Source organism: Phaseolus vulgaris, chromosome 8, assembly GCF_051622355.1.
Source record: "Phaseolus vulgaris cultivar YP4 chromosome 8, ASM5162235v1, whole genome shotgun sequence".
Taxonomy (NCBI): Eukaryota; Viridiplantae; Streptophyta; class Magnoliopsida; order Fabales; family Fabaceae; genus Phaseolus; species Phaseolus vulgaris.
In genome coordinates this window covers 61,008,712-61,024,419 of record NC_143505.1, presented here as the reverse complement: position 1 = coordinate 61,024,419, position 15,708 = coordinate 61,008,712, and the positions used below count along the sequence as shown (strand labels likewise).

At 31.6% G+C, this 15,708-nt stretch overlaps 3 protein-coding genes across 3 annotated transcripts; 2 read left to right on the top strand and 1 right to left on the bottom strand.

Annotated features, from left to right (window-relative positions):
• The first annotated feature begins 727 nt into the window (after positions 1–727).
• LOC137827266 (cytochrome b561 and DOMON domain-containing protein At4g12980) lies at positions 728–4,197 on the top strand. Its single transcript, XM_068633545.1, has 3 exons — positions 728–1,532; positions 2,578–2,835; positions 3,763–4,197. Exons 1-3 carry the CDS (start codon positions 867–869, stop codon positions 4,087–4,089), a joined length of 1,251 nt encoding a protein of 416 aa, XP_068489646.1. The 5' UTR covers positions 728–866; the 3' UTR covers positions 4,090–4,197.
• Positions 4,198–5,745: 1,548 nt separating this feature from the next.
• Positions 5,746–10,904, top strand: LOC137827265 (uncharacterized). The gene is made up of 9 exons (XM_068633543.2): positions 5,746–6,071; positions 6,378–6,449; positions 7,118–7,207; positions 7,404–7,446; positions 9,331–9,437; positions 9,844–9,939; positions 10,125–10,315; positions 10,411–10,480; positions 10,670–10,904. Exons 1-9 carry the CDS (start codon positions 5,913–5,915, stop codon positions 10,778–10,780), a joined length of 939 nt encoding a protein of 312 aa, XP_068489644.1. The 5' UTR covers positions 5,746–5,912; the 3' UTR covers positions 10,781–10,904.
• Positions 10,905–11,533: 629 nt separating this feature from the next.
• Positions 11,534–13,300, bottom strand: RTL2 (RNAse THREE-like protein 2). Its single transcript, XM_068632256.2, has 3 exons — positions 12,758–13,300; positions 12,051–12,442; positions 11,534–11,957 (listed from the first exon to the last, which is right to left on the bottom strand). Exons 1-3 carry the CDS (start codon positions 13,277–13,279, stop codon positions 11,786–11,788), a joined length of 1,086 nt encoding a protein of 361 aa, XP_068488357.1. The 5' UTR covers positions 13,280–13,300; the 3' UTR covers positions 11,534–11,785.
• Between the last annotated feature and the right edge of the window lie 2,408 nt (positions 13,301–15,708).

Here is a 15,708-nt window from a genome sequence, read left to right as displayed (position 1 = left end):
CCTTCCTCTCAAACGAACTCCTGCACTCTCGTTCTTTCACTCCTCCTCTTCGTGAAGTTCGGACTCGGATGATATCGGCAAACGACACTCTAATACTCAAGTCAAATTTCAGCATTCGACACTCACGACATTCAGTATTTAGTACCAGATGATTGCATATATACATGATTATTTGATATCTGTGTTTATTTATATAATTATTGTAGACCTTTCATTATTAGGCCTGATTAAGGACTTAACCTGTAATTAAGAATGCAGTATTTATTGCTTAACCTTTTATTAGCTCGTAAGTACTCCGCTTGAATGTGATAATTTCGGTCAACTCTAGACTTAATCCGTCCTATGGATTGACAAATTCAAAATAAAAAAATTTTATTAAATGGAAACAATTTTATAAAAGGTTATGTTATGCTTAAATTCTCCTTCTTAATACTATAATATTGGGTTAATAAAGTCACTTGCTATTGTGCAATTTTCACATCAACTTTGTAAACAGGGTTAAAGTAATATTTCTCTATCTCTTTACACAAGCTCACATTACACTAAAAGATTATTTCTTATTATGGTAGTTTTAGCACTTACAGTATACCAGAAAGCAATTCAGTAGTGTGTTTTTAGTCTTGTGTTTTCAACCTGTAATAATTCTTTTCAAAATTCTTATCCTCTTTAGGAAGCATGTCCCTGGTACCAAAGAGGATAAAAGAGAACTTGAAGACCAAAAGTGACCGTACCCAACTTGAAGAAGTCACGTCATAACCAAATCCACTGGTAACAAACACCATCATGAAGAAAGAGAACAACTTTTAAGCTATCTCTATATATCTCTATACATCGCAACAAAAACACCAACATCACAACATAAAAACATGAAAAACCAACAACAAAACATGTCACTGCCATTAACCATCTTCACACTGACCCTTCTCTCCTTCACCCTCGCTGCAAATTCCCAAGCCTGCACTGAAGCATTCTTCAAACTGGCCCAGAAAAAGAACATCTCAGACTGCAAGAGATTGCGCACTCTGGGGGCGGAGTTCGCATGGAACCTCCACGGCAACTTCTCCGGCAACAACTCCACCGTGGTGGACATCTTGTTCGGCGCCACACTCCAAACCCAACAAGGGTGGATAGGGTGGGGAGTGAACCCCGGAAAGAGACCAGAGATGGTTGGGACCAGAGCCATCGTGGCCGTCAAACGGTCCGATGGAACGTGGAGTGTGGACACGTACAACATTACGAAGGAGATCAGAAACGGGTGCAATCTTCTGCCGTCGAAAATTGGAATTGTGGTGAGTAAGTCGGTTGAGGAAGAGGCTGATAACATGCACACGATGTATGTTAGATTGAGGCTTCCCTCTGAAGAGTATAACGTAACGAGGCTGAACCATGTGTGGCAAGTTGGGTATGGTATCGAAGGTGGGCATCCCCATCGACATCCAACAACTCTCCGGAACGTCGACAGCACAGAGGTCATAGACTTGACTGATAGCAACGGCCGTAGCACTGGACAGTACCGGAGTTATCTTAGATCGGTGAGAATTATGTATTTTCTTCGCTTTACCTAATTGTTCTTGTCACACATATTTCATAACAGATAAGCTAGATAGAAACACTAGACACACTGAGATGCGTATAATTATGAGGATCCAACATTCTTTTTAAATGATGTGTCTGTCTTGGATACACGTATTATTATCTACACTCGTGTAGGACATATATTGGTAAAATGTCTAATTCAATAAATATTTGTTAAATTTCTAATAATTCAAGCATGATTTTAATACAACTTTAAATACATTAATTTTCTAAAAACTTTAATTTATTGTATAAATTTGCATTATGATTACAAAATTAAGGAAGAAATCCTTTTGACCCAGACATGAGAAACATCTTTATATTACAAAAAAATTGAAAGAGACTTGTGCACGTAAATTTTTATTGTTAATATATATAATTCATATAATATATAGATATGTGTTTTCGTGTCCTACATTTTAGATATTATATGTATCTATGTAGTGTCCGTATTAGTGTCTATACTACATAAACCTATAATTTCTAAAATGTAGAACATGGGACACGGATCTATATATTATATAATTATGAATCATATAAATTGACAATAAATATTTATGTGCACAAGTATTTTCAAATTTTTGTAGGAGAAAGATGTTTCTCATGTCTAGTTCAAAAGAATTTGTTCTTTATTTTTATAATTATAATAAAATTTTATATAATAAATTTGGGTTTTTAAAAAATTAATGTATTTTTCGTTTTTAAAATTGTGTTAGAACCGTGTTATAATTCTCAGAAGTTCAACAAAAAAATTGTTGAATTGGATTTCAGTCATACGTGTCTTACAAGTATTGATGTTCAATACATACACATCATTTAAGAACCGATAAGTAACTATTCTAATTTACCAATAAGTAACTATTCTAATTTTATCGAGTTGAGTTAAACTTATAATTGAATGCTTGCTTAATAATATTTTAATAATATTGTTACACAAATGAAGAGATTGGTATTATATATATTTATTATTTGTGATGGTTGGGTATGTTGTTTGAAATATAGATACATGGAGTGATAAACATTATAGGGTGGGGAACCCTGTTGCCGATTGGGATTATAATTGCAAGGTACTTTCGGGTGTTTCCTTTCAAATGCGAGCCACTGTGGTTTAACCTTCACATTGGTTGCCAATTAACTGGTTTTCTTGTTGGCACCACCGGATGGGCTATTGGGCTAAGTCTCGGACATTCTTCTAGATACTACACCTTCCACGATCATCGTACTTATGCCATTCTCATTTTCGTCTTTAGCACAATTCAGGTATTATTTCTCTTTATAATTTAATCTCATTCATTGCCTTTGCCTCATCCTTAGTCCACTTGTGGATTCATTCCTTAGTAATTAGGTTTAGCTTTTAAATATTTAATTAATGTCATATGATTGCACCAACAACAAACTGCTACATACATGCTTAACTTTTTTAGTTTGCTATCTTTTTAGACTTACTTGTGTTAATTTTTTATACAAGGGTTCCCTCTATTGTAAAGTTTAAGTTCTTGTTTTCATTTTAATCACAACAACCTTTCGCTTTTTCACTTTCTTTGTCATGAATGACATTACTTCTTCTACCCAAGACGACATCAAACATTCCACAAACAACAAAATGATTTTTTTTTTAATAATAACATGTTTTAAAAGTGTTTTAAACGCATTTAGTATAATTGTATTCTAACAAATTATTTGACTATTTTTTATTAATAAATAAATAAATAATAGATATTTCAGAAATACCTCAATTCTTATACAAAATTCTTTATAACCTTCTTATTCTAACATTGCCTGTGACATATTAGCCTGTGACATATTCATATGTATATATAAATCATTACAAAACTCATTCAAATCCTTCTATCCATAATTAAAAAATCTAGTAACTTTTTATAGATTTTATACAAACTAGTGGCTCAAAACACCAATCAGTGAAAAAGTTATCCATCGAACTTTATTCACTACCCATGATCACGCTTTCAGTTGCACTATTGTATAAAATCTTATATGTTCTATCTGCCGCTTTTAAATATCTTCTTATGTCTTTACATTCCACCTATAACTATTATCCACAAATCTGAATCTGATTAAGACATTATTTGAGTACGTATTTACGTGTTGATTCTCATTGCATGCATTGATTGATTCGTAGAAATGGAACACAGTGATGTTGAGAGAAGTTTGGTTATTGATTTTCAGATGTTGGCTTTTCGGTTAAAGCCAAAGATGACGGACGATTACAGAAAGTATTGGAACATGTACCATCATTTTCTTGGTTATGGTCTGTTTGCTATCATAATCATAAACATATTCAAAGGAATTCGCATTTTGGAAGGAGGTGTTGAATGGAAGTGGGGGTACATTGGAAATCTTGCTTTTCTGGGTGCCATCGCTTTTGGCTTGGAGGTTTACACCTGGATTCGCTTCTTCATGCTCAAGCAGAAACAGAATCAAAACAAGAACCAGAACCAGACAGAACAAATTCAGGAGGAGCAGCCACCAAAACTCAATATAATTGCCAAATAATGTTGCCTCCATTAATAATGTCTATTACTTTTTTTGTGTTTTTTTTAGATATTTCATTGAGTTTTATTTAAATTTAAACAATGAAGTACATTATTCATTTCTGGATAATACCTGAGATTTTTATATTCTTTTCTTAACTAATTAGTTTCTTTTATTTATTTTTTTATAACTAGCAAAACACACATTCGTTCTCGCGACTGTATACATTTTTTTATTATTATTTATATATATTTTATTATTTGTACACTTATATTATTATGAGTATAAATTTATAATTTATTCCAATAAATACTAATAATATATATGAGAAGATATATCTAACCGTTAACTGATAATAAATAAAAGAGTCTAAAAGTAATTGGAAAAAAAAAATGAGCATAAATAATAAAAAATGATTTTCTTTCCTTTAACGTGGAAAAAAACCACGCTACAGGGCAGGATGAAGGAGTGATAATAATAAAATATTAACAGCATAAATAATAAATTAAACGTATTGAAATATTAACCGTTAAGTCGTTTTTTAAAAGTCTGGATTAATAATCAAATAATTTTTAATTAAAACAGTCTCTAATTAATATTCTCTTACCACTATTTCTTAGTAATATCAAATTATTATTAGTGCAAAAACATTATGTAATTAAAATCCTCCCATTTACATCCATAGTTGCATAATTATTGTTATAAAAAACAGATGATATTTTTGGAAATAAATATGTTGCATACTATATATATTCTTAGTCATTCAAAAAATGATGTAGAGTGTAAATATTATACTTAGTAGTTTTTTTTTTTTTTTTTAAATCACCCATACATAGGATAAGCTTCTATAAGTAATATTTCCTCACCATTATTCTTGAGAAATCATTTTTTTTAGTAATAATACCGGATTCCACAGGTTACTATGAAGTTTGGACACATTTCTTTGACTCTCATAAAATACATATTGATGAAGTGTTCAATTTTAAAAAATTATTTATTGGATTTTTTACAATTCTATCACACAGTTCTAATACAATTTAAAAAAAATACATTAATTTTTTAAAATTCAAATTTATTGTATAAATTTTTATTATGATTAAAAAATAAGGAATAAATCATTTTGAACTAATTATGAAAAATATTTTTTTAAAAAAAAAATTGAAATATAGTTATACACATAAATTTTTATTTTCAATTTATATAATTTATAATTATATAATATATAGATTTGTGTCTTACATTTTAAAAATTGAGATTCTATGTATTTTCGTGTCTATAAGTATATAATTTATAATTATATAATATATAGATTTGTGTCCTACATTTTAAAAATTGAGATTCTATGTATTTTTTTTTTGTCTATAAATGACTCTATTACATAGGTTACAATTTTAAAAAATTATTCCATTATAATTTTTAGTGTGTAAAAAAAAGTTTAAAGGTTAATATAGTCAAACTGTTCATATTCTGAATAGACAATGAACGATTATTATTTTTATTTTTTTAAATTAGAGACATATATGGTTATTAATGATAGATTTTTTGCACAAATTAAAAGTAAAGTCCAATTTTGTTGGCATAAAGTATATTTTAATTATAAAAATGAAAAAAAAAAAGTGTCGATTGGAATTATTAGAATAATGTAACTGATAGTGGAAGGGTGCAAGAGAAACAGGCGTTAGCATTTTGTAGCATGCAAAACATGTGTCTCTGCCTCCTTCCATTACGCACCATTGCTTCGCATACGCACATAAATAACAAGGAAGTTGGCATCAGAGGAAGAAAACGTCTCACTCGCAACATTCCCACACACACAACATTGCACACTCACTCTGAGTTAGTCAATGGCGAATTTGCCGCAATCAATCTCAATGAGTGGTGGGTCCTTTGGAGCTCCTTCTGTCTCTGCAACAAAGGATCGTAGAATGGCGTCTGTCGAACATCTCGTCCTCGAACTCAGCAACCCTGATCTTCGAGAAAACGCACTTCATGAACTCTCCAAGGTATGCTCAATCGATTTTCCAATTCCAATTTCATCTGTTTCCCCTGTTTTTTCACTCCAACTATTTCAACCACTCCAAACGCCGCGTTCGTTAGGGATTTTGTTTTTCTTTTCTTCTAAATATGATGTTTCGCTATGTTCACATGCTAAGCATTGATAATGGAAGAATTATATTTCTGTTATCTATCTATCTATGTCTCTATCTCGTGCATGTATTCATTCATGTTTCGTCGTTTCAAAACTCGTGCGGTTTAACTAATTTTTTTTTTCTTTTTTTTTTTCGTTTTTTGTTCTGTGTGTATATTAGAAGAGAGAGTTATTTCAGGATCTCGCTCCGTTGTTGTGGAATTCTTTTGGTACTATGGCGGCACTTTTGCAGGTATGCTCTGAGTGACTTGCATTACCGTTACGTATTCCTTATCACTTGGCTTTCTTTTCTGCTGTATTCTTTCGCGTATTTTATGTATTATTATATCAATGTTGTTAGTTAGACCTTATTTCTTTAGAATTTGGACTTTCAAGAGCAAGGTTATAAATGGCGGAAGGCCAAAATTCCACCACATGAACATGTCACTGTGGCTTATTGCACGGCCTTAGAGGAGGGGGCCAAAAACTCTTTGTTATGGTGTAACTGCTATTTGACAGCATTGAATCGTGATTCATAAGTATTTTCGAATAGTTAGCTGCTTTTTAAATTTGTTTCATACTGTTCATCTTGGGATTTTTATTTTTTGTTCAGAGTGCTTTGTAAAATATCCTCTGTTAATATTCTGTGTTAAGAGTCATTATTACATGAAAATTGTAAAGTAAAACCACTACGTTTTTAGAATGTGAATTGTGTAAATCTTAATTCTCAATTTTGATTAAAGTTGAATTTTGGTTGATAAATTGATTGGTGATTAGTGTAAAATTGTTTTGAAAACATTTTTTAAAACATGAAGAGCATCAAAATGTTCTTATTTTTTTTAGTTTTTTTCTAAATGAAATAATGCTTGCTCACCTCTTACTAGATTTATGTTATTTTTTAATTCTCTTATTTTCTTCCAGGAAATAGTTTCAATATACCCTGTTATTTCACCACCAAACCTCACTCCAGCACAATCAAATCGAGTCTGCAATGCTCTTGCTCTTCTTCAGGTGAGAATTGAGATAATCACGTTCTATCAAATTGTATATCTCATTTTCAACAGTTCGACACACTTTTAATAAGTTTCAAATATTTTTTAAACCCTGAAAAACTCCAGTCACATAAAGTATACTATGTCCGGTCTTTTTCTCCTTTTGTTCAATGCATTCTTACTAACACGTCTCTTTTACCCATGGATTTTTTTAGTGTGTGGCGTCTCACCTTGATACAAGGATGCAATTCCTAAATGGTAATGGTATTCTAATTATAACTTAGCATTATTTATTAGTGATGGAACAAGTGATATGTTTTGATTTTATTTTATGAAAGTTATCTTAAGGAGTTTTTCAATATGAGCTGGTTTGAACCCAATATAAGAATTTTTTGGCCAAGTACTAAGGGATGCTCGTGTTGAGGTTTAGTTTATGCTTGCTGAGTAATACTTGGAATGGGAAAAAGTACTCGAGTCTAGAATCCAAGTTCATGAGCTCAGTCATTGCTGCACTTGATATTAAATATGTCACCCAAATAGATGAGAAATTTGAAGTTATCACGTCTAGGCTACAGAGACATGTATGATGGAGTGACGGCTAGAGTGAGGATTCCTATAAATGAGACTAAAATCTTTCTTATAGGGATAGTATTAATTAAGGCTCAACCTAAACTCCTTACTTATGATTTAAAATCAACTTAGATATCAATGAAACGGTGATATCCTAATTAGGTTTTCATCTTAAAGTTTCATCAATCACATGTCACCACATGAAAAATCTATGAGAACAAGAAAGAAAAAATACAAGGAGCATGAGGGAACCAAACCAAGTTCACATGAAAAATCTATGAGAACAAAAAAGAAAAAGATACAAGAAGCATAAGGGGACCAAACCAAATTCATGCAAAGAGTAAACCAAACAAAGCCTAAACTCTGGGAGGTCTAAACGATTTAAAAAAAAAAACAAAAATAAACAGGTAAAGCAACAAACCAAAGAAAATCCAATTTATTAAAAATAAAGTGTTACCAAAACCATCAGCTCATCTATCACCCTGGCGAAGATGGGAGAGACTTTTTAAATCATATCTTTGTAGTGTTAAGAGCCTTCTGCCAACAAGTTTTCATCCTTCATGGAGTACAGAAATTTTAGAAAGCATAAGAAACCAATAGGAGTCAATATTAACCAACATCATGCATAAACCAATCATTATTACCTTTGGAATTTCAAGTCTAAACCTTGAAAGACATTGGAATGGGAGTAAAAATGGAAAAATATGTCATACCACAAGTTTTTAAAATTAAATATTCATAATACAAATTTTTAGAGAGAAATTAAGGAGGATGTTTACTAGAAAATTGGGTATTATGATGTGCTTGTGTTTCATGTTTTGAACACTCAATCAATATTACTAGAGTTTGTCATTGGTGTCTCAAAAGTGGTAAAGTCTTAATCACCAAGGCATCAGCTCTATAATAGTATATTGGCTATTATGAATTGTGTAAGTCGTACATCATTTTGTGGATTATTCAAGTGTTTCTTTCAAGGAGGGTCCTCCAAGTATATTTCCAAGAATAATAAAGGCTTTCATTTTTTTTATTGATGTTATTCTAAACATTTGCTTTCGTATAGTATATGTTCAATTCATGATATCTTATCCTCCCTGTATTTTAAAACTGCCATAGGATATGGTAAATTGCTAAACAATTAAAATTAAAATAATGTTAAACTATAAAATTTATTGGATGATGGTTAGACCATATATAATCTAAAAAAGTTCGGTATAAACCAGAATCATGTGCTTAAATTTTAAATGCAAACTCTTTCTTAACATTGTCTATCTTGTCATAGGACTTCTACTTATTCTTGCTAGGAAATGAAGCTTCTCTGTCACGCAGTTTATAGGTCATACCACTGGCTCTTAGTAGTTAGTCGTCCTTGTTTTACTTCCAGTATACTGTCATACTTTTGGGCTGAAGTGGAAGGCATGTTGTAGTTTTTCTTCTGTTTTTTTTTTTTTTTCTAATTTATATGTAAAGAGATTCCTTTGACATTATCTAATTCAGTAGTGTTTTTGTCCATTATAATTAACACTTAAAAGAAAAAATATATCAGTCTTTTCACTTACCTTGTTTCATCTGCAGCTCATATACCTCTATATCTGTATCCCTTCCTTAATACAACAAGTAAGTCGAGGCCATTTGAGTATTTGAGACTTACCAGTCTAGGAGTCATTGGTGCCTTGGTGAAGGTAATGTCGTATTACCTCCTTGTTGATTGCTGTTGTTGGTGAAGAATTTCAATTAGTAAAAGTATTGTCACAAAGCCATAAAAAAATATATATTGCAATAACCTCAACTAATGCCTTTCTGAAAAACAGTAATTAGACGTTTAATTAGTGTTGTTGCCACAAATAATTAGTTGTGTTTGTCTTCTAATGTTCATGTATATTTTCAGTTATTTCTGTTAACTTTCCTGTTAACATACAACCCAGCTTGTTAGGACGAGTTCATCACTATTTTCAGAGAATAAAATTTTTCCTTCAAGTGATTTATTTCTCTAGTGAGATGAAAATATTGTCTTTGTTGCTCGCCATAGGTACATTTATACTTTTTCTTGTCATGTGTTTGATTTCCTTTTCGTTTTTATTTCACCAGGTTGACGATACAGAAGTTATAAGTTTTCTTCTTTCAACAGAGATTATTCCGCTGTGCTTGCGCAGTATGGAAATGGGCAGTGAATTGTCAAAAACGGTTAAGTTTACTGATCTTGTTTTTACTTGAGAGTTTCACTCTTGTATTTTGTTTGGTGGTGTTCAGTAAGTAAATGCTGAGTCACATGTTTGTTTTTGCCCCTATCTCGTGATCCTCTCCTATGTCTATCAAACAATTGTATACAGGAAAATTTGTGTATAATATGAAAGTTCCATTTATTGCAGGTTGCAACCTTTATAGTTCAAAAAATTCTGTTGGACGAAATTGGTTTGAAATATATTTGCACTACAGCAGAGCGTTTTTATGCAGTGGGTCGAGTTTTGGGAAACATGGTGGCAACTCTTGTAGAGCAACCATCATGCCGTCTTTTGAAGCATATTATTCGTTGTTATCTTCGTCTGTCAGATAACCAGAGGTTTGTTATAATCATTCTAGTGTTCTAAGTGTTCCTGCCTTGACCTTGTGTTCTCTTCCCAAGTTTCTAATAAAACTTTGGTCACTTCAAAACAGTGCTTGCGAGGCCTTGAGAACCTGTCTCCCAGACATGTTAAGAGACGCTACATTCAGTAGTTGCCTTCGTGTAAGTTGAAAAGTTTTATTTAATCAATATGATTTGAGTGACTCTATTAAGTAAATAGAAGATTAGAAGCAGGTATTATAAAGTAATGTTTGCTTTCTTCTTCATAAAGCAGGTATTATGAAGGGATGATGATGATTCATACTTTTATGCTGTTAGTATTTTTATATTGGTTTGATTTTATGCATGCAGGAAGACCCAACAGCAAGGAGGTGGCTACAGCAGTTGCTTCACAATATCGGAGTCAATCGAGTTCCTGCACTTCAAGGTGGAGGAGGATTTGATCACATGATGGTGTCGTGAGAAAAAAATATTTTAATTTTTTGCTTACTGTCATGAAATTTTCTAACTTGCTGTGAGTGAACATTGAATGGTATTTATTCTCGGATATCTATTGAAAATGAAAATTTGGTAGGAAGGATCTAAGTTTTCCGCGCTTGATGTAAACAAATGAACATCTAATCTCACAATCTCATGGGAATGAGAGCAATGACATCTTAAGGTAATATTTATAATACTTGGAGAAATTATTTACTCACATCACATCCTTTTTATTTTTAATTAATAATTCATTTTTCTTATATTTTCAATAAAATAATACTTACTATTTCTCTCCTTAAAACTACTTTTTATTTATATTATAATATTAATTTAAGAGTTTGAATTCATATGGAGTATTAGATAAAGTATAAATTTTTAAAATCTTAATAAATTCAGTATTATATCTTTTATTAAATATTTATAAAATTTTAACAAATCCCCTTAAAAGAATATTTATACTCAAAACATTACAAGTTTTGGTTCACAAATTAGTTGTGTTTAAACCATAAAAATAGTTTAGGTCTCAGCAAATTATTTGTCAATTTCAGTTACATTTTTTCATTATTCAGTTCATAGCACTCTTTTAAATGATTTTAAGTTCTTTTATCAATTTTGTAAAATTATTTATTTAGTCGCTAATTTAATAAATTTACCATTCAGTTCCTAAACATGAAGATTATATCTCTTTGTTTCTATGACTTTAAATAGTAAGGAGTAAAGAAAGAGAGACTGAAATTGGTATCTGCCAAGATTATAATGGTATTTGTAAGAACTAATATTCAGACTCATAAATTACAACCAAGATTATCAAAAACAATTTCCAAACAAACTGCTAAAATATCCTCAAAGAGGCCCCTATTTTTAAATGAAGCTTAAGTTAGCTAATGTCTAAAGATTACAGTAGAAGACACTAAGAGATTCCAATAGGAGATGGAAGAGACACCCCCACAAAAATTACAACAACACTTTGATTCTGTGTGTGATTAATTACTGTCCAAGTAAGGCCATAAGCATCAATGAAGCAGCAGTGTTCTGAGCATCCTTCACCCTAGATTTTTCATAGCCAGACATTTGAAGGATCCGTTCCTCTTCTTCAATAGTTATCTCAACAGCACAAACAAATCTCTTCTCATGAGAGGGACCCGAATCCTTCACAATCCTGTGAGGCATTGCAGAGTTAGTCAACATGTCAAAAGTTTCACACATGAAAATCAATGTTACTCATTTGATGAATCATCTTAAAAAACAGTACCTATACACTGGCTTAGGCCATTTTTTATTCTCGCAGAGTTCATGTAGTCTATGTTTGGCTCCTTCAATAATCATGTTCCCATCCTCGTCAGGATAAAAGTTCATGTTACTGCAGCAAGGTCTCGTACTGGTCCGAGGAACCAGATATGCTAATCTATTCAAAGCAATCTTTGCTGCTTCAAGTTTTGCCAGATCCTTCTGGACAGAGGTAGCAGAGGCAATAATCTCTCCATCAACAAACACATTCGCCATGCTCTCTGTTTCGTTTCTCACCTGTTTAATCTCAACATGTTTCCCCCTTTTCTGGCATATTTCAAATAATGCCGTCACCGGTTGGGGCTGTTGCTCCAAATCCTCAGGTGTCACTATTGGTTCCAAAATTCCTCTGAAATTCTGTCAAAATCATAATCAAAATCCAAGAAATCAATTTTTCAACATCTTGAATTTTACAAAAGCATCTAAAAAACTGATTTCAAATGCAACTTTGAAGATTTTGAAGCCATCACTGTCTTCACCAACATGAAAACCTCGTCCAAAAACTATTCATAAAGATCATGATTCTTCGCACTTTATCATCTCAATTGATTCAAAGAACAGCGAAAAACAATGTAAAACCTTACCAGATGATCACCTAAATTTTAATTTCAAAACTCAAAAGAAATTGTCATCATTCATCATCCTCTAAGAAAAAAAAAAATCAATACGCACCTTCCATAGTTCCTCCAGGTCGTATCCCACGTCAACGTACATAGCTCCGGCAACGGACTCGACTATATCCGCGAGGACCTTGGGCGCCTTGACGGATCCGCCGTGCGCCACGACGGAGTGATTCTCTAGGGCGACGGCGTCCACAAACCTCTCGACCTGGTCTCTGAGGGCCGGCGCATTGTGGCGGACGAAGCGGTGGAGGCCGTGGCGGACGGCGACCCGGGCGAGCTTCTCGGTGCTGATGTTGGCGGCGCGGAGGGTAGATAGGTGGCCAGGATCGAGCTGCGGGTAGGCGAGAAAGAGGTAGTTGCTGATGGCGAGACTGATAATGGGGTCTCCGATGAACTCAAGGCGCTCGTAAGAAACACCTTCCGTGAAAGATGAATGAGTGAGTGCTTCTTCTAGAAGCTTCCAATTTCTGAATTTGTACCCTAAGATTCTCTCCACCACATTCACCGATGCTTCCATCTCTCTCTGATTTCTGTCAAAAACCCTTTTTCTCTTCTCTGCTGAACTCATCATAATCTTATGCTATTTCACTGCATGTGTTTCTCACATGCATGCTACTTTAAAAAAAATTATCTCTATCCAATTAGTATAATTTTATCTTTTATCTTTTATCTAATCTAATCAAATTTTATTTTATTTATAAACGAACATTATTAGTGTTACTTTAAATAATAGGAATTCAAATATATTCATATTATGAACCAATACAAAGTCTGAATTATGTATTTTTTAATTGATATTAATAAATGTTTTAAAGAAACAGAATGATATTCAAGTTATAAATATGTATTAATATAAATATATATGATATATAGCATGCACGTTTTAAAGTAACCAAACTATGTTATGAATTCGGTTTTTTTTTTATATATGTTATGAAACTTTTTATTTCGTTAAGATTTAAAAACTAGTTTCTGAAATATAGTTTCAAAAGAATCCAAAAATGTATATGTCATAGTATGAATATATATATATATATATACAAAGAATGATAAACATCTACAATAAATTAAAATTAACAAAAATAAAAATATATAGTTTAATGTTATTAGAATGATATTAATATAATGTATTAAAGTAATATTAATATAATATATTTTAGTATTTTTAGTAATTTAGTAATATAGTAATATTTCTAAATGAAAATCATGAGCCTTGTTTTTTAGTTTAGAAAATTGAAGAATTTTGAATAAACTTCCAAGATATTATGCTGATTGTAATGGATGGTTAATATGAAGTTATGATGGTATCTGCATTTACTGTACAAATTATTTTTTTCAATCTCAGCCAAACATTAAGTTATGTCCGATGTGTACATTGGATGCCGCTGCATAAAACTGGTTCGTATGTAAAATGTGTTTGTTTGTAACATACTATGACATGGTCCTCCAAAACATAACACGTGCTTCCAAACAAACAAGTTATTTTTTTCTTAGAATTATGTTCAGCAAAATTCTTAATGCTAACAAACATAGAAAGCATATTTTCTATTAATACATCTTCAGAAATATGACAAAATAACTTCAAACAAACACATTCTAGGTTATTCAATGGACTTTGCTTGCACACAAGACTTCTCTCTTTTGCTTGCACACAAGACCAATATATTATTATAAAATCTGAAAATATTAACGAAATAATTTAATCATGATCAAAATATTTTGTATTCGGAAGTGAGTTGCAAAACCCTTTTCTTTAAAAATCAGATGAGAATTTTCTCTAGTTATATATAAATTTGATTTTATCTCTAATTAACGTGAGATCTTCAATATGTTGAGTATGAAATTATATATTTATGGAACAACCATTCCATTAAACAAGTAACACAAAAGTAACACAAAATATTCAATAAATTTCGTTATGATAGACTATGATAATTAGAAAGTGAATTTAAGTTTAATTCATTCTCACAAAATTGACTTATAAGATGAAGAATTCTAATATAATGTTAAAAATTTAATCTAATAAGATTTGTTAGACTTATTGTATCACTTATCATCATATTATTGTTAAACCATCCATAAATATCTAGTCACGAGATATCCATACATTGACGTGATATTGACTAGAGATAATATTAATTTTTAATATTCTTAGTGGAGACAATCCTCCCTTATAAATTGGTCTTAGAGAAAGATTCAAACTTAAACCTAACTTCTAATATTTTTATATTTATTTTTATAAAAGGTGTTTGATTTTTTAAAGTAAGCATGAATGTAAAAATTGTACATTATACTATTAAATTATTTGAAGATTTTTTTTATTAGCAATAAAAATAAATAAATGTGAATCACTTCAAGGGTGATTTCAACCCTTATGCAGAAAAAAAAAACCTTGAAAAAAACACTCAATCAAACTACACAAGAACCTCTATCAAACCTTAGACACCACCCACATAACAACTTCCCAATATGACAGACTAATTAAAAGGGTCGAAACATCAATCAAAATAAGAAAAGAAAGCATAGTTCAACTTAAAAATAAATGAATACCATACATTTAACTGAATCAAAATTCACATTATCGAAGTTCGAAGTAGAAGAAATATAATTTAGAGTTGGTGATTAGTTAGGTAATTGGTGGGGCTGGCCAAACAAATTGGATTGGCTTGCCTTGAGACTTATTATAAGGCAATCAAATCCAATTCCCTATTGTTATACAAATATCATAGAACCAAAAAGATAGCATCTTACCGAAAAAGAGATTTGGAAGAAACATTCCAAGGTAAATTGAGCCCACAAGAATACCAAAATAGGTCTACGCAAGGTCTTCATGTTTATAGAACAGAGAAAAGACAAAAAAACTTATATTATTATTAGCTGTCAGAGATTACAAGTTATCATATCCCTTAAAAGTAGCCATAGAAAAAGAACTCACTCCTACCAGCTCTTGGTTGTCACCAACTTCACCATCCCTCCATGAAATAAAACACGTGTGTGCAC

Bases quoted from the DNA above. Each gene is read 5' to 3' on its own strand.
- LOC137827266 (XM_068633545.1), top strand. From the start codon at position 867: ATGAAAAACCAACAACAAAACATGTCACTGCCATTAACCATCTTCACA. The intron at 1,533-2,577 runs GTGAGAATTATG...TTTGAAATATAG, and splicing joins ACCGGAGTTATCTTAGATCG to ATACATGGAGTGATAAACAT. The intron at 2,836-3,762 runs GTATTATTTCTC...ATTGATTTTCAG, and splicing joins TCGTCTTTAGCACAATTCAG to ATGTTGGCTTTTCGGTTAAA.
- LOC137827265 (XM_068633543.2), top strand. From the start codon at position 5,913: ATGGCGAATTTGCCGCAATCAATCTCAATGAGTGGTGGGTCCTTTGGA. The intron at 6,072-6,377 runs GTATGCTCAATC...TGTGTATATTAG, and splicing joins CACTTCATGAACTCTCCAAG to AAGAGAGAGTTATTTCAGGA. The intron at 6,450-7,117 runs GTATGCTCTGAG...ATTTTCTTCCAG, and splicing joins CTATGGCGGCACTTTTGCAG to GAAATAGTTTCAATATACCC.
- RTL2 (XM_068632256.2), bottom strand. From the start codon at position 13,279: ATGATGAGTTCAGCAGAGAAGAGAAAAAGGGTTTTTGACAGAAATCAG. The intron at 12,443-12,757 runs GTGCGTATTGAT...TGATTTTGACAG, and splicing joins ACCTGGAGGAACTATGGAAG to AATTTCAGAGGAATTTTGGA. The intron at 11,958-12,050 runs GTACTGTTTTTT...AATGCCTCACAG, and splicing joins TGGCCTAAGCCAGTGTATAG to GATTGTGAAGGATTCGGGTC.